At 41.5% G+C, this 26,357-nt stretch overlaps 1 protein-coding gene across 3 annotated transcripts; it reads right to left on the bottom strand.

Annotated features, from left to right (window-relative positions):
• Window positions 1-1,723: 1,723 nt before the first annotated feature.
• Window positions 1,724-25,501, bottom strand: nek10 (NIMA-related kinase 10). 3 transcript variants are annotated; one of them, XM_075466228.1, is made up of 33 exons: window positions 25,406-25,501; window positions 25,236-25,296; window positions 24,980-25,110; window positions 23,827-23,922; window positions 23,665-23,749; window positions 23,517-23,558; window positions 23,345-23,423; window positions 23,189-23,256; window positions 22,412-22,491; window positions 22,244-22,330; window positions 21,868-22,092; window positions 11,421-11,548; window positions 10,798-10,859; window positions 10,632-10,703; window positions 10,472-10,536; window positions 10,214-10,316; window positions 9,940-10,068; window positions 9,677-9,814; window positions 9,537-9,582; window positions 9,335-9,456; window positions 8,559-8,661; window positions 8,394-8,469; window positions 7,748-7,877; window positions 7,587-7,657; window positions 7,305-7,506; window positions 7,104-7,191; window positions 6,701-6,740; window positions 6,525-6,562; window positions 6,245-6,345; window positions 5,935-6,045; window positions 4,586-4,691; window positions 4,327-4,370; window positions 1,724-3,927 (listed from the first exon to the last, which is right to left on the bottom strand). In XM_075466228.1, the coding sequence occupies exons 1-33, from the start codon at window positions 25,468-25,470 to the stop codon at window positions 3,868-3,870; spliced, it is 3,054 nt and encodes a 1,017-aa protein (XP_075322343.1). In that variant the 5' UTR covers window positions 25,471-25,501; the 3' UTR covers window positions 1,724-3,867. The 3 variants fall into 3 exon arrangements, 2 of the variants coding, with proteins under 2 accessions (XP_075322343.1, XP_075322342.1); XM_075466227.1 differs by having other exon boundaries at window positions 1,724-4,370; XR_012769831.1 differs by having other exon boundaries at window positions 3,897-3,927; window positions 4,327-4,691.
• Window positions 25,502-26,357: the final 856 nt, after the last annotated feature.

Raw genomic sequence — 26,357 nt, 5'->3', positions numbered from 1 at the left:
TGTGTGTGTGTGTGTGTGTGTGTGTGTGTGTGTGTGCGTGTGTGTGTGTGTGTGTGTGTGCGCGTGTGTGTGTATGTGTGTTTTAAAGGTCACATTATTTCCTCTCGATAACAAGGTTTGGGCTGCCCCCTGTTGACGTTTAAAGGAACTGCATGTATCAGCACATTAAATTTAAACTTGCCTCAACTGATCCGTTAAAGGAAAAAAAACAGTAAATAAACCCAGAACTTATAGAATAAGAAGCTTTCCGATAAGCTTCTGAATAAGGGAGGCACTAGAATTATTGCATATTTCGGTGTTACGCCTCTCTGCAGCCACACTAACTGGCAATGGCACCATCTTTGAGTGGTGCACAGGTTTCACTGTCTTGTAACATTGACTGAACCTGTGAACATTGGAATAAAAGGTTTGGCCTCAGCACTATTGCTGTTTCAGATAAACATGCTCACATTTGTTCTACAGTTCCAAAATTGTAACTTAAGTTCTCTTTTTTTTAAGTCTGTGCTCCATTAAAACAGATTAATAAACATCCAGAGAAAGTGGACATTTTGTTTTTTTTCCAGTTGTTTTAGTCTAACTACACATAGACTCATTCATATTCGTGACTTTTTGCATCCAAATTAGCGCACATTGTTGTTAAAACTTGCCATGTGGGCATCACATGTCAACAGATGAGGTTTCTGACATTGTAAAACAGGCCGACATTTTTTTTACTTGTTGTTATTGTTCGGTTTCTTTTTCTTATAAAGTAGAGGGAAATATTTGAGGAATCTTTTTCCCCTGAGAAAAGTTTGAATGCCCTTTGATATGTGCGTCATCATCCTGAAAAATGACCTCAGCATCACCAAATCACGGAACAACCAACAATCTGAGTTGAATTTCATTCTTGAAGGTTGTTCCCATAGTTTCCGCTGACAGCTCTCTTGTTGGGGTCATGTTTCTGTCAATCCGCCAGGCGTCACATCTCATGAAGCTCTGCGGGCGCTCTCTTTGAACTACAAACTTGTTTTCATATTTAGACTTGTGCAGGTGTTTGTTGTAGTAATGCAAATTAAAAGGTGATTCAATATATATATGTTAAAGCCATAATTACAACAATTAAAATGTAAACTAAAGTATGAAGCTGAATTTATATCCTCCAAGACTGTGGATTCCATTTTTCTTTTCTTTTTTGCCAGAAGAATTGAATAATTGTAAAGAAACTAAAGGGTTGATGTTAAAACATCTGCTGCCTCTTGCATTGTTGGTGAACTTATTAAACATGTTCAACACTTTGTTTAGGATGAAACCACTTGACCTTTTCGTTGAGACATTGTGACGCAAGTGTTTGCAAAGACAAAACATTACATGAAAATATAAAGGGGAGACACTTTGTGTGCACAGTCATTGATTTATCGGGTTATGTCACAACACTAAAATGCTACCTATGCATTGGTTAATAATCTATAATAAGTACTTCCTCTATTGTTGCTGACAATCTGCACTTTTTGATATTGTGAATTTTACTTGCGATTGAGTTTTTAGTGACAGTTCTTCCAGAAATAAACTTTTGTTTATGCAGATTAATCACAATGCGCCAAAATGAGAGCGAACACTGAATTAGACTGAATCAGAAACTTTGAGAATAATTTATCACTTATACAGATCATACATATATTGACAAAGATCAAAGTGCAGAAGAGTTTTTTTTAGCTCAAAATAACAATGAAAATGTGAATTGCTGTCGTCTGCATAGAAACTATATTTCAGAGTCCCAATGTGCATAAAAAGTGTGGAAAAAAAACATCTGATCTGGTTTCATATCTGCCACACCTGCAGTTACACTCTGTGATAAGTTGAATTGAGGTTCTTATAAGCTCTTGCACAGTGAAGTCAGCGAGGAAATGGTGGCTGACGCACGGTGTAACATGCGGCTCGGCAGCTAGGAGGTAAAACTGTCAAACCTCAGAGTCTCATCCTGAGTATTTAAAGTGCAAAGAAACAGGAAGCTTGATATGAGCACAGCGGTCAGACCACGACACAAATAAACCAGTTTCACCTTAATTATAGGCACACATCAAATCATATTTGTTTCACACAGTCACACAACATTGTTTAGAAAAACAGTACCTGAGAGAAGGAGGGGGGTGGTGACATGAATGTGTCTGAGGTGGTGACACAATACAGCCGCCAAGTTTAAGAGCAAGCACACATATGATTTACTCGGTGCTTTTATAGTCTTATACGTTGAGTAAATATATCTTATCTATGAAGATGGTTTCACTCATGTTTGATCACATTTCATGCATCCATATGTAGCGTGGTGCAGAGTGAAGACTGCCTCCACTACACATTTAATTTGTTGTAATGATTTTTGTTCTGCAAAGAGCAAAAGTAGGTAAACTTATTTATTCCCGTTCGCCACACACAGCTTCTTTCGCATTCACAGGTGTGTTCTCGTTCGCTAATAACATCAGCACCAACATCAAAACAAATAATTATGTATTTTACATCACTATTCAAAAACCAGTTTCATCAAGTACATTCAATATCAACTTACTTCTGAAATACACAGTCAGTCAATCACGTCTCCCAAACATTGTCATATTAACCAAATTAATCATGTATCTATTTCTTAAACCATGAACTAAACATGAGCAGCGCGAGCTTTTAAGATCAACTTCTATTCCTCTCCAGCTTAACGGGCGCTCGAGGTTGCTAGGCAACCAACACTAACCACTGGCTAGCCATTCTCAATACGTTACGTTCGCTGAACAAGTAACGTTCATAACCAAAATCACAAAGTCCAACTGGGATTATAAAGTACCACATAAACATTGTCATATTAACCAAATTAATTATATATCTATTTTAAGTTATTTATTTCTTAAATCATAAACTACACATGAGCAGCGCAGATCGACTACTATTCTCCAGCTTAACGGGCGCTCGAGGTTGCTAGGCAACCAACACTAACCACTGGCCAGCCTTCCTCAGTACATTACGTTCGCTGAACAAGTAACGTTTATAAACAAAATCACATTAAGTCCAACCGGGATTATAAAATACCACATAACATATTCATACATCAATTACACCCTTCTAACCCTCCCTTCTTACCTGCAAAGAGCAAAAGTAGGTAAACTTATTTATTCCCGTTCGCCACACACAGCTTCTTTCGCATTCACAGGTGTGTTCTCGTTCGCGGAACGTATTCCCGCGAGACTTCCCTTTGTCCCTGAACACACAGTGTAGCGAACGAGCCCTCTGCTGGTAAGGGTTAGACACTGCATCCCGATTGCTTGATGACCATATTTTACACTAAATAATAACAACAATAAACTAATCTCCTATCTTATCACAAAACACCCAGACTATTTTCACCACCTTGAACATGAGCTGTCCAAAATGGGAAATCAAATTAACTATGGCTCTGTATGCCACACATACAGTATAAGTATGAAGCTATGTGATTTTGAAGTTAAGGTTCTTGAGTCTTGCAACTTTCCAGATGAAGACCGCTTTTTCTCACTTCTTTTCTTGGTCATTTCTTTTCTCTTTGGCCCTAAAATTTACAAAAAGCCACAATTTCAACCTTCACCCATGTTGAATAATGTTTAGTTGACTTGAACTATTTGAGAATATAGCCCCACACTGGTTTATACGTTTTAACAGTCTGGCCTAACAGGTGTCCTCCGTTCAGATTTTTACAAAAAATAAAAAATAATCAAGAGCCTAAACTAATCAATGCAATTAAAACAGAACACTCTAAGGATTTTTATCTTAGTCTTGACTCATTGTCTGACAAGCTTATAATAATCTATAATGACTACATTTTGCATGTGTTTCTAGCAGTCATCCAAATGGTAAAATGTTCACATTTCCAGGTCACCGGCTGTGCGTAGCTTCATAGTAGCCGTTCTCTTCCAGGAGCTCCTCGATGATCCCCTGAAAAGGAATATTTGAGCAGGAAGTCACTTCCCTGGCAGCACACATGCCATTTACACAACCAGGAAGTGTAGATTAAACCATTTTCTTCCAAAATTAGACTCCTGATTTAGTTAGCACCTGTAACAAAACAGTACAAATCTGTAGAATCGAACACTTTGGAGGATTCCTTCAGGTATTCCTGATTGGTTTTAATAGCACAAAGATTGCAAAGCTTTCGGTGGGGATTGACTTTCAATCAATTTGATGATCAGATGTCACCTGATATTTCACAGACTGAGAAACGAGAGCCATCATCCACGTGCTCAGGCCATTAATCGATCAATGAAAAAGTCAAATGAGTAAAGTGTTCGGATTTAATTTGAAAGAATTCTCATTATCTGCTGTGAGAAAGCTGACCTGCATCTGCTGATATGTAACTCCGTCTTTGAGATTCCCATCAGCTGTCAGAGAAAATAAGAATTAGAATTCAACTATAACTTTTGAGAACATTTCAATAGACTCAACAACCAGAACCAATCTGATGATAAACTATCCAAGAATAAATCAGATTACATCAGTGTTATCATGTAAATGCATGCATGGACAGCTTCACCTTGCAGCCTGCAGCCTTTTCTTACCAGAAATGTCAGCTCAAGGTGTGCCAGTGGAACTCTACCTGTGCTATCGGCAGTACGGGGCTCTCCCGGGAGGTGGTGCACCAGGGGCCACCAGTCTGAGCTGGCTGAGCTCAACTCCATCAGCTCTGGAGAAGCCTGGAGGAGCTGAGAGGAAAGAAGACTCCCGGTTTAATCGTTTGCTCCAAATCAAACTGGTGAGATGTTGAGTGACCAGACAAATCCATGTCTGAAGAAAGCCTTTTCTTAAGTTATCTGAGAAAAGCGGAGGGCTGAAACACCCGTTCTATTCTGCTGCTGTTCATCGTAAAAGGTGTTACAGACAGAGTTGTGAGTGCTGATCATTTTGTGATTGCTGGGTCAGAACTAAACCTTTTGAGTTGAGCGTGTGTGTTCTTATATGCTGTTTCAATAAACGTGTATTTTTCAAGCAATTAGATGTTAAATACTGAGATTATCTGTAGATTTATTTTGTGATTTAAAATATATTGACCAAAGTCAGTGGGACAAAGAGGATAAAGTAACACATCTTTTGTATCTTAGACAGTTAATTGACAATAAATTACAGGGAAACTATTAATTTAACAACACACTTAAAGCAGAAACAGTCTGTTAAGCAATAAATCAGTTTATCTTTCCTTTCTTTCCCAAGCAAAGTCCACCAAACATTTCACAGATTTGGCAATCTATAGTTTTTCTGTGTCTTCGCAGAACTGAACCATCTGAGATTCTCACAAATGTTTGTGCACATCAAGCACTTTTCTTTTAGTTTTGGGAAATTATTGTCAGCATTTCAAATCATTTCAAACACCTATTGCACTGCATACACTTTCAGTATTTTGAAGTTATTCAGCTGTGCACGACAGGTACAAGATCTTGTTTGCTACTTAAGGATTACCCTTGGTATATAAGTCCTCGGGTCCTCTTTCGAGGAAGAAGCAAAGTGTTAGTCACAGCTGGGCAAGCTTACAAAAAATGCTTTCCAGTCAACATTTATTTTCTTTGGAATCGAACAGAGAATTTGACTATTTAATGTTATCCTTCCAGTTTTCTTGAGGGCATTAAGAAGAGTTGTTACCGCATACATGCATCGTTAATGCATAAACATTTATTGGTAATGTAGCTGCAGCTTCTTAAACTTCTTTATGTTTGTTACTGATGTCTGCAGAATTCGGAGCAGGATTTCAGTGATAGAGGCAGAGGTTACGAGCAGAAGCGCTGACGCATGATCTGACAATGGGGCTCACACAGAGAGAGGAAAGCAACACTTCATATACAGTTTAAATGATATCGTGTTGAACTGCTTTTAAATCTGGTCAGGTTTATCTTATCACACTGTCCACCACATATCTAATTCTGCCATTCACACTTGTAATTTGACTCTTCGAACCTTGCTGAGCTCCACTTTCAGGTTGTATGGATCGCTGCCAAGGTGAAAGAGGGACTTTTTAAATCTCTCAATTAGGCATCGTTTGATGTTGTAGTGCGGAGCTGGTGGAAGCTGGAAGTTTAAAAAAGGCGTGTTAGTACTGAAACAATGATCGAAGAAGGTTGCAAGACAAATAAAAACAAAACAGCATCTAGATCGACGTAATGTGATGATAAAAACCTCGTGCAGCAACCAAATCCCCAACATGACTATTTGCTGTGACGGCAGTACATTTCTTGACTCTAATAAGATTAAAGAAAGACTGCAGTACTTGAGTGATGCTGATGATTTTGTGCAGCTGCAGAAGGAGTCTCTGGATGGGATCATCTATTTGTCGAAGCTTCTTCTGAGACACGCAGATCCCCGAGGACACTGAGGTAAGAGCAAAGACACACACACTTACTGACTGACATCTAAATAAACAAGACAAACACCGTTTGTTTGAGACTTTTACAGTATGACATGTAAAATGTCTGCGCTTTGAGTTGTTTTGTTGGTTCCACCTGCAAATATCTCATCAGGAGATTAAAAATCAGATGTTGAAGCAGTACCTGGTCTTGGTTTAATCTTTGAAGCAGCAAAATCCCCACTGAGAAAAAGGGGAAACGAGAAAGGCAGGTTTTTATCTGTATAACTGTCCACCAACAGGCATCTGAAACTGTGTTCTCCAAACTAAATTGCTTGTAATCCAAATATATCAAAAGCGGTAAGATCTTTTGTCACTTACTTGGCTGCAATATGATCAGGTGTGACACTGGGCTTCAAGACTTGAAATAAAGCAAACAGGTAACAAAATAAAGCTCAGGTTAGGGTGAGTGAGCAATATTCACAACAACCGACTCGTAAAAAACTGAAACTATAAGCAAATACAAGGAAATGAGCCTCAAAGGCAACCAAAATGGAGGCATCCACAAGCAAAATAAACATTCCTGTGAAAGTTTGCAATATCGTGACCTGCAATCAGAGAAAAACACAAAGTAAAACTCTAATCATGAACATTTTTGTAGCTTTAATAGAACTAACGGACGGTTCGACACCTTCAAAGACGTCATCTAATAACACATTTACAACAAGTTGTCATGTTGGTTTCACAGTCTTGTGTTAAACCCTGAGCACTGTGAAACTGTCACCTTGATTGATTCCCTGCTCGCTCTCATTTGAAGTGCAGGCTGCTGAGAGCTGTTGAGCCAGAGATTCAGTCTCCACGAGAGGTTTTTCCTGCAAAATTTGCAACTCCTTTTAAAAGTGTCCCAGCATTTTAATACAGAAACCTTTTCATACAACAATTATAATCTGAATAGTGTGTTCTGAGTTTCGGAACCTGAGTTTACCTGGTTACAGTGACAGCAGTTCATCCTGCTTTTGTGTCTTTCCAGGAAGTACTTCTGCGCCCGCTTCCTGTCTCTCTCAGCTTTTCGTTCCAGTGCATTCTGGGAAGTGTAAAGTCCGTCCATGAGGCTCATCATGAGGTCAGAGATCCTGGAGCTGACAGCTACAATGTCCGGCCGCTGATCTGCATCTGGACTCAAACACCTGATAGAGTAAATTGATAAAAGAGTTAGTGATTTACAACCACACATAAGATTGATTTTCAGCGGGAACTTTAGTCTCACCATCTGATCATGTCTGTGACTCTCTCTGAGAAGGCTCCTTCTTCAACTGGCTCGTAGACGGCTTCGACAATCTGTCAGCACACGATAAGGGAAGAAGATCAATTACTAATGGCAAAAATAACAACACTGGAAGGCAGGAGTCTTTTGTGTGTTCATATGACCTTGCTGGCCAGTGACAGCATGTTGCTGCTGTAGAACGGAGGCTGTAAAGTGGCCATCTGATAGAGGATGCAGCCCAAAGCCCAGATGTCAGCTTTCTCTCCGTACGGCTCATTTTTCACCATCTCCGGACTAACAACATGCACACGAGACACTTAAACACGTACACGTAGTCTCTTTAAATCTTTATTCCGACAGCCATCACTCATGAACCAAGATCTAATATCTATCACCTGAAATGTCCCAGATTCGAACAAACAAACAAAGTCAACAAAGTCAATATGAGACTGTTGTAGTACCCAACTTTCACCTGTACAGTTCTGGGCAGAATCATCGGCACCCCAAGAGCCATATTTTGGTTTCCACTGACAATAAAGTATCATCCAAGAAAGAGTCTAGCATATGAAGGTCTATCCCTTTTCTTTATGGCTCTACTCAGTGCAGCGTGTGGAAAGAACTGAAACCACCACTACAAATTGCTCCAGATTGGAATGAAGCTCATTAGATGGATGTGTATGTGGTGCTTTTTTCCACAATCTGCACCAACCTCCAAGTGTATTAAAAGAATGTCAAATAACTGCCATAGTTAAAAATCATCCTTTCGTATTAGTGTTGCAGCTTCATCTTCATCTTGATTGATTTTCTTACCAGGAGTAAAGGATGGTGCCGACCACTGACGTTAGTTTGCTGTTCTCCTGTTTCTGCTTGGCGAGGCCAAAGTCAGCTTCAGGCAAAGGAAAAGCGCATTTTTAACTTCAGCTAAAAGATCTGAACGTATATATGTGTTGTGGGAAACTGTAAATACGGACGCACTGATGGTGACTTTGTCTTGCTCTCCCAGCATGATGTTGTTCGGTGAGAGGTCGCGGTGGACTATCCTTTTCTCCTTGTGCAGGTACCTCAGTGCCAGACACATCTGAAAGGACAAAGAGAAAATAAATCGGTTTGGAGTTGAAGTACTGAAAAGATTTGGAAATGATAATGCCCCTTATTTCTTTATGTATTGTCAGGAAAAGGTGGTTATTTAGTAAAACATGTTCAAACAGAAAAAGAAATTCAGTATTTAAGGCAAAAATCAGAGTTTTTACGAGTCTAACGAGCTTTAAAGTGAATATGTGCGCTGAGCTCCTTTCTCCTCCAGCACAGCCTGAACCCTCTCAGACGAGCTTTCTGTCATTTCTTTAAGGAGTCTTCAGGAATAGTTCTCCAGGCTTCTTGAAGGACATCCCAAAGCTCTTCTTTGGATGTCGGCTGCCTTTTGTTCTGTTCTCTGTTAGGATGATCCCACACTGCTTCAGTAATGTTGAGGTCCGGGCTCTGGGGAGGATTCATCCCTCCATCAGACCTGCTGCCACTGATTTTCATACCTTAGCGAATCAATACCCGTGTTTTATAATAGCTAAAAGATTATTACAGTTACTGCTACAAGTGGGCTGTATTTCATCATGCTACATTTGTCTATTAACTTAAAGAAGACTATCCAACTAAAACAAAGTTTTAGATCTTTCTTCTGTGAAAATCCATGTAAAACCAGTGCTTCCCCAGTTAAAGGTTCACTTTTCTAAGAGGACAAAGTTCACTAGTTTTACCTGAATGAATACATTCCAAATCCTGTCTTCAGTGAACTGCTGTTGCTTCTCCTTCAACGAGCTAAAATGCTCAGCCAGCGGCACTCCCTCAATCAGCTCCATCACAATGTAAAGCTTCTCACCTAAAATGGAGACCGTGATTGGGATTTTCGTTTCCTTCTTCACAATTCACAGGGGCTCGAAATAAATGTCTCATCCTCACCTTCCAAAAATGTTTTGTAATATTTAACAACGTTAGGGTGTGTCATCTAAAGAGGAAGAAGAACAGACAACATATTACCCACACAAAATACTCAAACAGTAGGATATTAAATTCACCATGAGAAGAACGGAGCAGCGTACCTGCTCTTTGATGATCGTGAGCTCAGAGATGATTTTCTCCACGTTACTGTCTCTGGACTTTTTGTCTTTGCCAAACGCTGGGTTGTGCAGGTTAACCTCCTTTAGAGCCAGAAGGTTCTGGCCACTCTGCTTTTGGACCTACCATTGACAGTATATTAACTAAAATCAACTATACTTGACATAAATCAGCTTAAGTATGTAACATCAGTCAAAACTACACTACAGGTGATTCATTCTGCCAGGTTTAAGGGTGTTCATTTCACCTTAAAGACACTTCCAAAGGCTCCTGTGCCCAGATGGTCCATTATGGAGTAACCGTTGATCACTCTGACGGGAGGCCGGTTCTGATCCACAGCCTCAATGTTCTCTCTCAGACTGTCCAGTTCCTCTTCCTGCATTGGAAATGCAATATATTTGCTTTCAAGTCAAAGAATCATCATGGTCACTGCACTTAATCTGTCCGTACACTCAGTGATAACAGCCCAAAACCAAACAACCAAACAAGCACACAAATCCATTTAGAAGCTGTTTTCTTACAGTGAAGAGTGAAATTTTGGTTTGCAACCCCTCATAGGCAGCGAGGTCCCGCACATAATGTCCAACATCAATAAACAACTCAAAGAGGTCTGTGGGAAAGAGTCTGCAATGGGAAAAGAGTTGCAGTGGAAAGCTTAAGTGAGATTTTTGTCAAACATCCAAGAGCAGCCAATTTTGAAGGATTTATGAATGACGTGAAAGTGAAGTTCCACTTTTCTTTTTGCTGTATCTTAAAGGTTTTTGTATGTGTTGTATCACCTTTTAAACGGATGTCTGTTCCTTTCAACACTAAAGAGAAACCGGAGGGTCCGGAATGCATAGCACTGCCAAAACAGAAAAACAAACACTTTATTTTCTGATAATAGATGCACTTCTATTCGCATTATTGTATGATTTAATGCATAGATAGAGCTTATACCTGCAAGGAAGTGGCCTTTGGTCCGGAGTTATGTTGTAAAATTAATTTAGCAATTATAAAGATGCCATTTTCCTAAGATAAGAAAGTCAAAATGAACTGATGCAATGTGTGCGAGTGTTTAGCATTTCAGAAACTACCACGTGCTCGTCACGTAAATACTATTTACCTGCACAATATGGTGAGCAGATGTGTCATCCAGGCTCATCTCAGTCAGAGCTGTACAGCAGGCTGAAAAGGGAATTACAGGGAACATCACTCAACTACAAAACTCACACATGTAATCTTCCAGTTGTAGAAAGATGTGAATATCTAGAAAACTCTCCCACAGTCACAGACAGAACTAAGACTGGAATCACTGATACTTTTGAAATGTAAACTTTATCTTTTTTAACTCTTTTTGGAGGAGACATGCTGTCTTTCTTTGCACATTTTTTAAAACCCAAATGAGCTGCAGTGTATTGCAGTATCATCAGAGACTCAGAGACAGGAAATTTACAACCACTTCCTCTGAAATTAAAGATACACTTAGTCAAGTCTCAGTGCTCTCGACTGCCTCACTTCAGGGAAAATCTGTTTACATTCTCACTGACTGATAAGACTTCTACAGAGGAAATGATCCTTTTTTTTTGTGCCGAGGCAAGCTACAGTAAACATTTACTGCTCTTTTACATCATTTTACAACATTACCTGCACAAAAATGTATGGGATGATTTTAACATAACAAACCTTTGAGAAAATACATTATTGATATCAAAAATGCGAGATGCCATGGAAGGTTAAGTTGCTGACCTGACATCAGGGCCAGAGTGTGGTCAGACTCCTCCAATGGGCCAACATCATCTCTCATGTGCTCCCTCAGGATGCGACCGGCAGAGTCAGAGAGTGTCTCCATGGACGTGCGGTCAGAGACATACTGCCTGTTATTGAAAGAGTTAGTGTGGCAATGTATAGCACACTGACAAAGTTACAAATGGCATTGCCCTGTCATTTTTTAAGCCTCACAACAAAGTTTTGTCATAGAAGATGTGAAACCTTCCCACTAATGCTACAGAAATGTTGATCGCACGGATGAAACTGAAACCAAGACCATGCAGATAAAGCAGTTATAAGAGCCTGAAGTCAGGGCACACAGTGGGCACATCCCGGCAGACTTATTGTAGTTATTTAGAATTTTTGGGATGACTTTCCAAATTGATCTTTTCATAATGATGATAACATCCGGTTTACTTGAAGTCTTGACTTCTGCTCAGTTTTGTTCTTCCTTCTTGTAATGTTTCTTGTGAGTCCTGTAACATTATAGCATTACAGCCATTCTTGTTAGATTCACCATGACCCTCACAAATCACCCAAGTATGGACAGAAAAGTATGTTCTGTTGCTTCAGGAAACGTTTTGGTTTAAATGCACTGCAGTAAAGTAAATACAGAGGATACAAGCTTGGCGTATTAGGTGATCCGTGTCGCCTGAAGCCGAGTTCCGGGGGCGTTACCTAGTGGCAGAGCGTCACACGAAACACATAAAATGCTGGGCGTGTACAATGACGTAGGCACAACGTCGGAGGTAGGCCTAAATACACCTGTCTGCATCAAATTTTTAAAACCAACGATGGCGGGACACCTTGAGGACTTGTTTTTGTTGCTGGCTGTTTGTTCGGTCACGCAAGTGTATATGCAGTTCATGGAGATGTTATTTTACGGGGTGTGTATGGTCACAACGTGGGATGCCGCCGAAGAACATATGCGGAGAATACAAGAGCACTATAATGTCCAAGTTGAGGAAATCCATCGACAATTTGAAGCACAAGAACGCGAACAGCGTCGACGCAATCGACGCAGACGTTTAGCTGTCATGGCTCTGAACACACATGTGTCTGCAAGAAGAGTGTCCTGCACTACAGCTGCGTAAATGTAGCGTGGTGCAGAGTGAAGAGTGCCTCCACTACACATTTAATTTGTTGTAATGATTTTTGTTCTGCAAAGAGCAAAAGTAGGTAAACTTATTTATTCCCGTTCGCCACACACAGCTTCTTTCGCATTCACAGGTGTGTTCTCGTTCGCTAATAACATCAGCACCAACATCAAAACAAATAATTATGTATTTTACATCACTATTCAAAAACCAGTTTCATCAAGTACATTCAATATCAACTTATTTCTGAAATACACAGTCAGTCAATCACGTCTCCCAAACATTGTCATATTAACCAAATTAATCATGTATCTATTTCTTAAACCATGAACTAAACATGAGCAGCGCAAGCTTTTAAGATCAACTTCTATTCCTCTCCAGCTTAACGGGCGCTCGAGGTTGCTAGGCAACCAACACTAACCACTGGCTAGCCATTCTCAATACGTTACGTTCGCTGAACAAGTAACGTTCATAACCAAAATCACAAAGTCCAACTGGGATTATAAAGTACCACATAAACATTGTCATATTAACCAAATTAATTTATATCTATTTTAAGTTATTTATTTCTAAAATCATAAACTACACATGAGCAGCGCAGATCGACTGCTATTCTCCAGCTTAACGGGCGCTCGAGGTTGCTAGGCAACCAACACTAACCACTGGCCAGTCTTCCTCAGTACATTACGTTCGCTGAACAAGTAACGTTTATAACCAAAATCACATTAAGTCCAACCGGGATTATAAAATACCACATAACATATTCACACATCAATTACACCCTTCTAACCCTCCCTTCTTACCTGCAAAGAGCAAAAGTAGGTAAACTTATTTATTCCCGTTCGCCACACACAGCTTCTTTCGCATTCACAGGTGTGTTCTCGTTCGCGGAACGTATTCCCGCGAGACTTCCCTTTGTCCCTGAACACACAGTGTAGCGAACGAGCCCTCTGCTGGTAAGGGTTAGACACTGCATCCCGATTGCTTGATGACCATATTTTACACTAAATAATAACAACAATAAACTAATCTCCTATCTTATCACAAAACACCCAGACTATTTTCACCACCCTGAACATGAGCTGTCCAAAATGGGAAATCAAATTAACTATGGCTCTGTATGCCACACTCTCCCCTCCAATAATAAATGTCCTCAGACATTTCAGATACCCAAAGTGTACCTTTGCACAACACCTTGAACTTTCTCTCTGAAAACATGGTATTACTTAGTTTAAAGTGGCACCTGACATTCAATTCCCTTAGTACCCATTTATCAAAGTATCTGACCCATTTAGACCTATACCACTAAAGATCAGTTGCTGTACTCTTGACCCCAGTCAGATCAACTCTCAAATATAACAGAACTCATATCGGCCTCAGTTCTTTTAGTCTGTTACCAGTCTCTTCGTTTGTACAGTAGCAGTTCAATCTGTTCTCCTGGAATTGTCTCTTCTTCACAGTCCATAACATTTCACCACTCTACTTTTCAGCGTCCGTTTTCTCTGAACTTGAGTAATGTTCGTATACTGTGAGTTCAACCCATTATGTCAATGTCTGATCATTGCCCACGGTCGCCACATGACCAGTGGGTTACAGGCTGAGGACATTCTCCCAACGTGCCAGCTCTCTGCACCCGCGTTCACCCATGTTGGTTCACCCAAGGAGTCGTAGGTCAGTCTTTGGGGACGGTGCCTGTGTCGCCGCGTGTAGCTGGTCGCTGGCAGAGGGTCTGGATCATCTTCTTCTAACGACTCTTGCAGACTTTCCACAGGCTCTACAGTGTCATTCCCACCATGTCCATCAGCTGTGATGTTCCTGTCATCTGAATCTGCATCCTCTTCCACAACCATTGCATCTTCCAGATCTGGTGCTCTGTCTTTCACCGTCAGAGCTGGTGCAAATGGCTCTGCCTCTGGATTCAAGTCTACAGCTCTCTGACTTGGTTCTTGGCCGTATGGGAAACGACACACCAGCTCAACTTCATCACCGCTTTCGCTCTCAGAGTCCTCCACTGGTTGGTTGATTTGGTGCTGTCTTGTTCTCGTCCGTGTCTGCATTTTCCTCTCTTGTTTTGCAGGGATGGGTTCCGGATTCTCCAAGGGCAGACTGTCACATGGGAGTAGAAGATTCCTGTGCAATATGCGACTCTTACCACCTCCCTCTGGTGCTACTTCATACACCGGGCTGTGACTGCTCCTTCTCTTCACCACCACATGCACTTTAGTTTCCCAGTAGGATCGCAGTTTACCAGGGCCGCCCCTCTCTGGCATGTTACGCACAAGCACCCGTCCACCAGGTTGTAGGTCGGCTCCATGTGCTCTTTTGTCATAGCCTTTCTTGCCTCGTAGAGCTTCTCGGGCTGCTGTTTTGGATGCAATCTCATAGGCTTGCTGCATTCGGTTTTGCCAGTTCTGTACATATTCCGTATAAGTCTCTTTTGCCTCTCTGGGCTGTAGGTTGAACAGCAGGTCTACTGGTAAGCGAGGTGACCTTCCGTAGAGCAAGTAGTAGGGAGAGAACCCTGTGACCCCACTGCGGGTGCAGTTGTACGCATGCACCAGTTTTGTCAGTGAGCTCTTCCAGTCAGCCTTCTGTTCACTTGTGAGGGTACGGAGCATTGATAAGATTGTTCTATTAAATCGTTCACACTTTCCGTTGCCTTGGGGGTGGTAACATGTTGTGTGCGACCCCCGCACGTCACAGCTCTTCTGTAGTTGGTCCATCTGCTGATTCTCAAACTCTCTTCCCATGTCATGGTGGATTCTCTCTGGAAATCCAATGCGCAGTGCAAAGTCATTGAATAGTTTGTCAACAACAGTCTTGGCGGACTTGTTTTTCGTGGCGTAGGCTTGGGCGAAACCAGTGAAATGATCAATCACAATTAAAATGTACTAAAATCCCTGTTTGCATGTCTCTAAGTGTAAAAAGTCAATGCAAACTAGCTCACCTGGCCGTGTTGTGACAATGGTTGCCATGGGAGCCCTGGTTGCTTTGTGAGGTCGCTTTGCTTTGAGACACTCACACTCTTGGGTGACAAAGTGTTCTATTTCAGAGTACATACGAGCCCAATAGAATCGATCTTGAATCAGGTTCATAGTCCTCTCGACCCCAAGATGTCCCATTTCTCTGTGAAGCTCGTGGAACACTCTTTGACGGTACTCTTTTGGGAGGATAAGCTGTTGTTTATCTCCTGCTTTCCTATAGAGAATTCCATCCTCGTTTACATACAACTTTGCCCACTGTCTCATTAATACTCTGACGTCCGGCGGTTCCACTTTAAGAGTTCTCCTGGACGGGTGCTGATTTTCTCTCTTGTAATACAGAACTTGGCCTATGACAGGATCTCTTTCTTGACTGTCTCGGATCTGTTCTGGTGTCAGGGACTTGGTTTGCGGGTGTGCACTCGCATCTCTCACTAAGTCTAGAGTTCCTATGGGGACTGTGGCTACCCAGACCGGGGGGGTGTCTCTCTGCACACTGACTCCCTGCACTGTTGCCCTAAACACTTCCTGACCCACCTCCTCTGTACACTGGGTTATGAACACATTAATGTCTAATGGCATGCGGGATAAGCCATCTGCATCTGCATTACTCTTCCCCGGCCTATACTTAATGGAGAAGTCAAACTCGGACAGCTCACCCACCCACCTATGACCTGTAGCATTAAGCTTAGCTGTTGAAAGGATATAGGTTAAGGGGTTGTTATCTGTATACACTACAAAGTGTGGAGCATGATACAGATAATCTTGAAAACGTTCACATATTGCCCATTTTAGTGCTAAAAACTAATTTCCCTGAGTGCATGTGATAGTTCTTTTCAGGTGGTGTTAGAGTTCTAGAACCATAGCCTATGACTATCATTTTGCCGTTCTGCCTCTGGTAGAGTACTGCTCCCAATCCCTCCTGAGATGCGTCGGTGTGGAGGACAAATGGTTGTGTCATCTCTGGGTACCCTAGGATGGGAGGCTCTATCAGTTTGTCTATGAGAGAGTTCAATGTCTTTTGGTGGTTCTCTGTCCACTGTATAGGAGTGTTAGGTGGGAGGTTACCTTTCTTCCTGGTTGTGGCCCTGATCTTCTCTCTGCTCATCTTATCAGGTGCAGTTGAAAGTAGCTGGTAGAGAGGCTGTGCTATCCTGGAGAAGTTTGGGATGTATGTTCGGTAGTATGAGAGGAATCCCATCACTCTTCTCAGCTCTCCCACGGTTTTAGGCGCTCTCTCCTTTAAGGCTTGGACAGGGGCCACTTCAGATGGATCCATAGTGTAGCCTTCTCCAGACACCAACCGTCCCAGAAATCTCACTTTCCTCTTCAAAACTTCACACTTGCGGGGGCTGAGTTTGACCCCATGCTCCTGATATCTCTGTAACACAGTTCTCAGGTGCTCGATGTGGTCCTCAAAGCTTGGGCTGTGGACCAAATTGTCGTCCAGATACGGCTGACACATAACATCTCTCAATCCACGCAAACAGTCTTCCATGTTCCTCTGGAATTCCGCGGGCGCCGCACTCAACCCAAACGGGATTCGGACCCACTGGTTCAGGCCCCAAGGGGTTATGAAAGCAGTCAGGGGCTGGCTCTCCTCATCCAGGAACCCCTGGTGATAGGCCTTCCCCTGGTCCAGTACGGAGAACCAGGAGCTGCCAGTGAGTGTGTCAAGCATATTTTGGATTCTGGGAATGGGGTGGCGATCAGGGACTGACCTTTTATTCAGTTCTCTGTAGTCACAACACAGTCTTAAAGTCCCATCCTTCTTTCGCATGCACACCACTGGTGAGGAATATGGAGAGCGTGAAGGAACAATCCAGCCCCGATTCAACAAGTCCTGAATATACTCCTTCACCTCCTGGTGCAGTGGCTTTGGGACTGCCATGTATGTTTTTCTTACTGGAGTGGTGTCATGCAGCGTGATGTGGAGTTTCAATGAGGGGATTGAGCCGATGTCGTCATCGTCGTACGCAAACGCGTGACACTCCTCTCTCAGCAGCTGTTTGGTAGTCCTCCTCTGTTCCTCGTTTAAGTGACTAAGATCGACCGGAGGGTCCCACCAGGCGGGTTGTTGTTTTTTAGTTGCCCTCACCTGTGGCTGATGCTGTGTTGTTGGTAGCTTCACTCCCTCTCCTCTGTTCATCTGTTCAACGTTGGCCGCATAAGCAGTCTTGACTGTTTGCAGGTGACCAAGAACGGTGCGCTGGGTCAGGGTTACACTGTGTTTGTTTGTGTTGGCGATGGGGACTGGCACATAACCTGACCTTTTCCTGGGGATGCTGACTAGACCCTCCTCTATTACTACCCCCTCTGGCAATGTAGGTTCTTCACTTGGGACTAGAAGCAGGTCTTGACCATGATACTGAGCTCCCGTGTTGACGTTAACATACACTGTGGTGACCTGTTCCGCGCCTAAAGTGAGTGTCCTTTTTCCTGTGTGTACAATTCCTACATCTTCCTCACCAATAGGGGCATGGATGAGCTGAAGCACTGCTTGTGCTGTCTTGACTGTTATCCGGAAGGCCTGACACACAGTGTTGATTGTCTCTGTCTGACGACCGTCTCCTGTTATTTCCTCTATCACATTGTAGCCAATTATGGGCTCTTCTGCTACACGTGGGTCACTTGACACTAAAATAGGTACGAGAAGTGGCTTTGTCATGGCGGAGTCTTTCCCTAATCTGAACTCTACCTCCACCCAGCCCATGAAGGGTATTTCAGTCTGGTTGGCTGCCACTCCCAATAAAACGTCTGATCCTAACAGTTCACTGAGAGGTCGCACCATGCTGTGCGGTAAGTGCAGTTTTCTCCATTCTTCATTAATGATGGTCGCCTGAGCGCCTGAGTCCCATAATGCTTCCACTGGAACCGTATCCAGTGTACAATAGACAGTGTGTCGCTTTGCAATCAACTTGATGAGTCTTTCCTTACGTCGTGGTGGGAGATAGTTGACTGATGAGATTTGAGGCAGTGTGGGAGGGGGGGCAGGTTGCTGCATGATGAGACTGGATGATTCATGGGCTACCAAGGGTCCCGGCTCGGTAGCCCAGTCTCGTTTCCCTGCTGCTCTCTGGTCCGTCGACATCCTCTGGAGAGATGCCCCTCTTGTCCACACTTAAAGCAATGTCTGCAGGAGTCACCTATCTGAGCTTCCTGACATGCCCTACAACCCCTGGGCCGACTACGGCTTGGTGAAAACATTTTCTCTGTCGGTCTGGCTTTTGTGGCCTCCACTGTCTGTAACATCAACTTTTTAATTTCTAGAACCTCAGCCTTGAGTGCTTCTATTGAGTCTGCCTCCATCTTGAGTCCCTGACTTTTCTTGCCCTTCCCCGCTGCTTCACGATTAGTAACTGTGCCATCTGCTGCCGCTGAGATGTCAGGTGGATACACCTCTGCCTGCAGTTCAATGAATTTTGGGGGCTTGTTTATGGCTGTTTTTCTCAGTTTTTGCTGTCTTTCTTGTTCTAAGTTTGCAGCTTCACTGATTCGCTCAATTAGCACCTCATCTGTGACAGTACGGTTATTGAGATATGGCTTGAGCTGGAACTTAACCGCATCACTGTAAAGACCAGTTTCTATGGAACGGAGGAATTTTCTCTGGATTAGCTCTGGACTAAACTGCTCACCTTCCTCACCTGCATCATCCTCAGCAGATTTTCTCATTAGCTTCTCTTTCAGTTCTATTGCTCTGAATAAGAAATTCTGTGCTGATTCTTTTGGATCTTGTGTCATGTTCATCAGGTTATGCAGCAGGTCAGAGGCGGAGTCCACTTTGTAGTGACCCTTAAGTATGGTTTTGAGGGTGTACAGCGTCAGTTCTCGCTTTATTTCAAGCATCTCCCTCAGATGAAGACCTGGACTTACAGCACGTGTGACTGCTTCAATAATCTCCGCTTCTCCATGTCCTTTCCGCTGTCCAGACTCAATTAGGTTGATGAGGCTTGTGTAGGACAATTTCTCCTTTTGACCAGCTTCTCCAATCTGTCCAATTATCCGGAACTCCCGCCTCAGCGTTACTTCGGGCAGTCTGGTTGGTGCTGTGGTGGCAGTTCTTGTGTCCTCTTCTTTTACAGTCACGATGACAGGCGTACTGTCTCCTCCTGCTGTTTGTGTCCTCCGCTTGATCTTTTCCTCCAACGCTCCGATTTCCTCTGCCATCTGCTGCTGCAACTTATGGTACTGCATTTTCAAGTTCTCCAACTCACTTATTTCTTGAACTACTCTCTCAGCCTCAGTTTTCCCCGGTGTCAGCTTCAGAGGGGCCAAGTAGGACAGTACACGCTGAAGATACTGCTGATATGACTCTGTGGACTCTTCATCCTCCTCAATTTCATCCAAGGTTGTCTCCACTAACCTGATGAGGGCGCGTCTTGTTTTGCTGGCAAACCCCCCGACAGGTGCGTTACACTTTAGATGATCACAAAGGGAAATGAGCTCCGTCTCCTTCAGTGTCAGCAGTAGTCTGCTTAATTCATCCCTTGCTTCCTCCATGGTCCTCCTCTGCTCTGTCCTTCTAGACTTCTATGCGACTGGGCCGTGGGCTGAATCAACCATCCTCTGCTACCAAAATATGTAGCGTGGTGCAGAGTGAAGAGTGCCTCCACTACACATTTAATTTGTTGTAATGATTTTTGTTCTGCAAAGAGCAAAAGTAGGTAAACTTATTTATTCCCGTTCGCCACACACAGCTTCTTTCGCATTCACAGGTGTGTTCTCGTTCGCTAATAACATCAGCACCAACATCAAAACAAATAATTATGCATTTTACATCACTATTCAAAAACCAGTTTCATCAAGTACATTCAATATCAACTTACTTCTGAAATACACAGTCAGTCAATCACGTCTCCCAAACATTGTCATATTAACCAAATTAATCATGTATCTATTTCTTAAACCATGAACTAAACATGAGCAGCGCGAGCTTTTAAGATCAACTTCTATTCCTCTCCAGCTTAACGGGCGCTCGAGGTTGCTAGGCAACCAACACTAACCACTGGCTAGCCATTCTCAATACGTTACGTTCGCTGAACAAGTAACGTTCATAACCAAAATCACAAAGTCCAACTTGGATTATAAAGTACCACATAAACATTGTCATATTAACCAAATTAATTTATATCTATTTTAAGTTATTTATTACTAAAATCATAAACTACACATGAGCAGCGCAGATCGACTGCTATTCTCCAGCTTAACGGGCGCTCGAGGTTGCTAGGCAACCAACACTAACCACTGGCCAGCCTTCCTCAGTACATTACGTTCGCTGAACAAGTAACGTTTATAACCAAAATCACATTAAGTCCAACCGGGATTATAAAATACCACATAACATATTCACACATCAATTACACCCTTCTAACCCTCCCTTCTTACCTGCAAAGAGCAAATGTAGCTAAACTTATTTATTCCCGTTCGCCACACACAGCTTCTTTCGCATTCACAGGTGTGTTCTCGTTCGCGGAACGTATTCCCGCGAGACTTCCCTTTGTCCCTGAACACACAGTGTAGCGAACGAGCCCTCTGCTGGTAAGGGTTAGACACTGCATCCCGATTGCTTGATGACCATATTTTACACTAAATAATAACAACAATAAACTAATCTCCTATCTTATCACAAAACACCCAGACTATTTTCACCACCCTGAACATGAACTGTCCAAAATGGGAAATCAAATTAACTATGGCTCTGTATGCAACATAAAGCCAACTGAACTCATATCGTCATGGTCACTAAGACCAAAAAAGTGGACCACATCAGTCCAGCTCTGAGGTCTTTACACTGGCTGCCGGTCCATCAGAGGATAGACTTTAAAGATCTGATGCTGGTCTATAAAGCTCTGAATGGTCTAGGGCCAAAATACATCAGTGACCTCCTGACCCAGTATGAACCTTCCAGACCCCTCAGCTCATCTGGATCCGGTCTTCTATCACTTCCCAGAGTCAGAACCAGACATAGAGAAGCTGCATTCAGCTTCTATGCTCCACATGTCTGAAACAAACTCCCAGAAAGCCTCAGATCAGCTGAAACACTCAGTGTATTTAAGTCCAGGTTGAAGACACACCTATTTTCAGCTGCATTTGAATAAAGCTCCAAATCTGAAGCTTGAGTTTCAAAACTTAATCACATTTTAACTACTGATTTTATCTGATTTTATTTATTGTTCTTATTTCTTTCTTTTTTGTTTAAAATTTAAATCGTACTTTTTATTTCTACTGTTTTAATGTATCTGTAAAGCACTTTGAATCACCCTGTAGTTGAATTGTGCTGTACAAATAAACTTGCCTTGCCCTTGCCTTCCCTATGGTGCAGTATAATTTAAATATAAATATGCTTACTCTTTGAGCAGCCAGAGGAGCTGCTGCACTCCACCCCAGCTTCGGATCTCTGTCCTCGTGTCAGGATCCTCGCAGAGCTGGACCAGGATCCAGGTGACACTCCAGAGCAGCTTGGGGTGACGGCCGTGCAGCAGGCTCAGCAGCACTGGCACTCCTTCCAGCTCCTTCACCTGACCCCTCACATGCTGCACCGGCGACAGGAGCCTCAGCAGCTCGGCACTCATCCTGGATGATGTTTAAACACTGTATTATGTGGGTCATATATATGTTCATAAGAACAAATGCTTAAAAGAGATTCTCTTTTTTAAGCATTTGAAAAGAGACAAAATATTTTACTTAACAGTATAAGAGCAACGAGAAGTTAGTGGTTTCTAACCTCTTTGACAGCAGATCATAGTCCTGCAGGATGATAAGGAGGCTCGCTACTATGGGCAGTTCCCCAATCTCCTTCTTGTACTCTGGGCTGCAGAAAAAAATCTTGCAACATCTTTAAACAATATTAAATGATATGTGTGTTTAATGCCTTTGTTTAAACATTACTCACCTCTCAGCCAAAGCGATGAGTGCCAGCAGAGCTCCCAGTAACACATCGCTGTCTGATGTGCCGAGGAGCTTCACCAGGGTCTAAAAAAAGTTCAAAGTTGGAATTTTCTTTCCACAATGTTAAATCAATTAATGATAATTAAATATGTGTAGGCCAGTGTTGATTGCACTGATGTTTTCACACATCTCTGTTGCTACAAGGACATTCTCAGAGTTAAGTTGGCTTGTATGGGTAGTCTCACAAAAAGCTGTATGTGAAACAGAAACTGCATTTCCTGTTTTGATAGGAGAAATATAAGAATAGTCCAAGAGTTGTCTAAATGGAAAAAAATCTCTTTGTATGAAACATAAATGTGTTTAATGAATTGTTTTTGACAGATTTGAATGTTACTCATGAACATGAGGTTGGTTCCACAAAGACAGTTAAGAGGTTAACAGACAGAATTAAGTCTCATCTGCTTACCTAACTGAAATGCAGCCATTAGTTTTAGATATATTCTGATATATTCTGCTTTGAATGATGGTTATATGGGCATATGATTAACTGTCAGATTGTACTACTATTAAGAAGGGGAAAAAAAAAAATCATAAAAATCCCAATAATAGGACAAATGAATACAAACTGTAAAGACCAATAATGTAAATGTGTACAAATGTAACTATATATGAACAATAAATAAATACATTATGCTGTAATCTATAATTCCACAAAAGAAATTGCCCTCCGTTGTATTTAGTTCAAGCATGAAAATGATTTGCAAAGCTATCATTTATTCACCCTGTGAGCGCCACTCTCGATGACCCAGAGCCTCTGACTTTCAGTGGCAGACAGCTTCTGAAACATGTCTGCAAAATGATCAGAAAGGCCACCGCTGATAAGGACGAACACATCTCCTGTTATCAGTGTCGTTCCATCATACTACAGATTACTCACAGGTCATTGTAACAAGCTTCTGTGTTGCAAACGCCTGCTCACCACAAAACATGTACTTGGCAGTGACAGACTCTGTATACTGCGGAGAAATAGAAGTGGAATGAAGGTGCTGTGTGATATAAACAAATGAATGTCGTGTTTAAACAGATGGATCAAATCTAAGTATATTTACCCTGGCAAGTAAACTGATGCCTTGGAGCTGATGAAGAATTTTCTAAAGAAAAGTCAAGAAACTGTTGTATTTATACAGTGAAAGTATTCATCAATTACATAATAAACATTACTGTATAAATAAAAAAAAAGACTTTTTCAGCTTGTACCTGATAGTTTGAATCTCGGATCAATAATCGTAGGCAGATGAGAACTCTAAGGACTGATTCAGATGGTGCATGATCAATCCATTCACTGTCAAAGTAGGAAACATTGTCAATAACGTAAGCTTCATCTATCACAAGAGAAAAAAGCTTTCCAGGATAATTTACCTGCAGAGTCGATTCTTGACCAAAGAGGTAAGAATATCAGAGAACAGTTTACTGAGAGGGTGAGCGCTGAAACATCTTTGGTCTTTGTACGTTATGCTGGAAAATGAAATTATCTGTAATTAACTACAAAACAAAACACCAGACTGTTTGTGATTCTTCCAAGAAACAGTCAGTGTTCAGCCTCCAACATCTAGGAAACACCATTAGTTAACTTAAAAAGAGCTCAACAAGTTAACATCAGGGACATTTGCAATATGATAGATGTTTTGTTGACAAATAATTGTATTGTGTGCAGTGGCCAGTGGAGAATGACTTTTAATCTTCTAACCCTGATGTTAGTCACATTTGAAAGTTTAGAAATAAAATCTGTTAAAAATGACAAGCTAGTTTTCCAGTGTCCAGATTCCAACACTGGACAATCTAGTTTACTCACACTTTGGTCGGATCAAACCAAAAATCTTATCTGTTTTAGAGTATTCAACCGATTAATCTTTCATCATTTGTTGTTATTAATAAACAGTAAATATTCTAGCTCGATTAAATACCTGAGCTCTCACTTGTAAAGTATTTTAATTATTAATTCTCAAAGAAAGACACAGAAAAAATTGTATCAGCACTCTGTGAGAGACTGTGTGGGAAAATATTTCAACAATTTCATGACTATTTTCAAGGTAAACATCGCAAAACTTTATGGATTACATTATCTACAGTACATGATATCATTTAATGATTCAGAGTTCGGGAGGAATTTCTGTATGTGAGACACAAGGCTGAACACTAGTATTTAATCTTATAATTGATCTTCAGACCCTTGAGCAACACTGTATTTCAGACAGTCATAACTATAACAACAAATGGACTCAACAACAACCCTGAAAACCATTGATGAAGTGGAAGATTGTCAATCAAAATGTGTGGCAGCCTGTTGCAATGACTTTGAAAACACTGTCTTTCTTTTCTTGAGATTTTAGAATTAGAATTTTCTGTGGAAACACTGATGTTTGAAACATATTTTACTCTGGTTTGGATGCCCCCTTCCGTTTTTTTTTCTCTAAAACATCCAAGTTACTGTGAAACAAGTGAATCATTTCAAGTCATTTCTATTTTCAGGTTAACTCTAAAGTGATGTAAAAAACTTTCTAAGAAGATGAACCTGAATTTTTCCAGTTCCGACTCTTCATTGCTGATGTCTTTGTCACTCATGTGTTTACTGGTGTGTTTTGGAGGATGTGGGGAACTGCTGGCTCGACTACTGCATGCTTTACGGTGCCTCAGCGCTGCCACCTGTAACACAAGGAGTCTCAGACAACAACCTTCACACAGGTTTGACTGAAGAAATATGAGCTGGTATGTACATTATCGAAATGTCTAGACACACTGCCTTCGTGTCCTCATATGTTGTTGTTCACCTCTTGTCTGGAACTGCTTTTGGCAAGTAGGGACAGGAGCCTCCTGAGATCATAAGATGCCCTAAAAAACAGGCTTATCAGGTGGTTTCTTTTAGTCACGTCAGGGAGATGAGTTTTAAATTGTGTAATAGACATTTAGCAATCTTTAAAAAGGAGATCACCCAGCTTACTTGTTGTGGATTCCTTTGGATTTCAAGGGCAATTTTTCTTCTTGTCTCACTCTCTTAGCCGACATTTTCAGGATACACCCTTTCCATTTTTCATTAAGGACCTGCAAGAAGTTGAAGCACACATTTAACCTCAGATAATCAAAAGAACTCATCAGAGGAATTTTTTTACAGTAATTTCAGTAAAAAACAAGGCTAGTGTATAACTGTTTGGGTAAAATAAGCAGTTGAATTACCCTACCGTGCTGCCATAAAAACATGATAAGTGTCTTACCCTTTTTTTTTTCTGCCTCGCAGTAGCAGTTAGCAGATCATTTAAAGAGCTAAATACAAATACCGCCTCTTTTAATGTGCTCAGTCGGGAGTACAGGTGATATAATTGTTATTCGCGCTTCAAAAGACACCCGGATATTTGTAAATGAGAAAACGCAATATTATTTCCCCTGCATGTCCGACATATGTCCAATCCGACCAAGGAGTATTGTGCAGTCTTGGTTGCTATGGATGCAAATGACGCTGTTTGTGACAATTTGACTATATGACTTACGTTACAGGAACTTTGTTTATCTACTACAGTGCTGTAGTTTACACTGACGTTGAGTTAAACTTGTCAAACAAAATAACAAAAACATACATGCTGCATATAACTGCAAATTAAGTAAGTGCCAATTAATAAGTAAATTCGGCACTTCAACTAAAATGTATTTGTGAATAAAAGAAATCCAAAGTTTAAATCAGTTTTAACATTTTAGAAAGAAATCTGGTCCTTTTTGTCAAAAATGTATTATCTCTTTTACGGTCGTGGTTGTTTATTCTCGTGAGACCAAGTTGTTACTCAAAGAAATTCCGAAATATCGCGAGATAAATATATGCCTCCTATTACTATTCGTGTACACTTTACGTCAGAATTTTGGCGCAGCGTTGTTGAGTCCACGAGGCGCTGCGTGCTTCATTG

This window comes from Odontesthes bonariensis, chromosome 5 (genome assembly GCF_027942865.1).
Source record: "Odontesthes bonariensis isolate fOdoBon6 chromosome 5, fOdoBon6.hap1, whole genome shotgun sequence".
NCBI classification, from domain to species: domain Eukaryota; kingdom Metazoa; phylum Chordata; class Actinopteri; order Atheriniformes; family Atherinopsidae; genus Odontesthes; species Odontesthes bonariensis.
This window is presented reverse-complemented; position numbering and strand designations above follow the sequence as displayed.

Excerpts from the sequence above, each read along its gene's own strand:
- nek10 (XM_075466227.1), bottom strand. The coding sequence starts at position 25,470 with ATGTCGGCTAAGAGAGTGAGACAAGAAGAAAAATTGCCCTTGAAATCC. Across the intron at positions 23,257-23,344 it reads GAAGCTTGTTACAATGACCT|ACATGTTTCAGAAGCTGTCT; the intron begins GTGAGTAATCTG and ends ATCATTTTGCAG. Across the intron at positions 10,537-10,631 it reads CAAAGGCCACTTCCTTGCAG|TGCTATGCATTCCGGACCCT; the intron begins GTATAAGCTCTA and ends CTGTTTTGGCAG.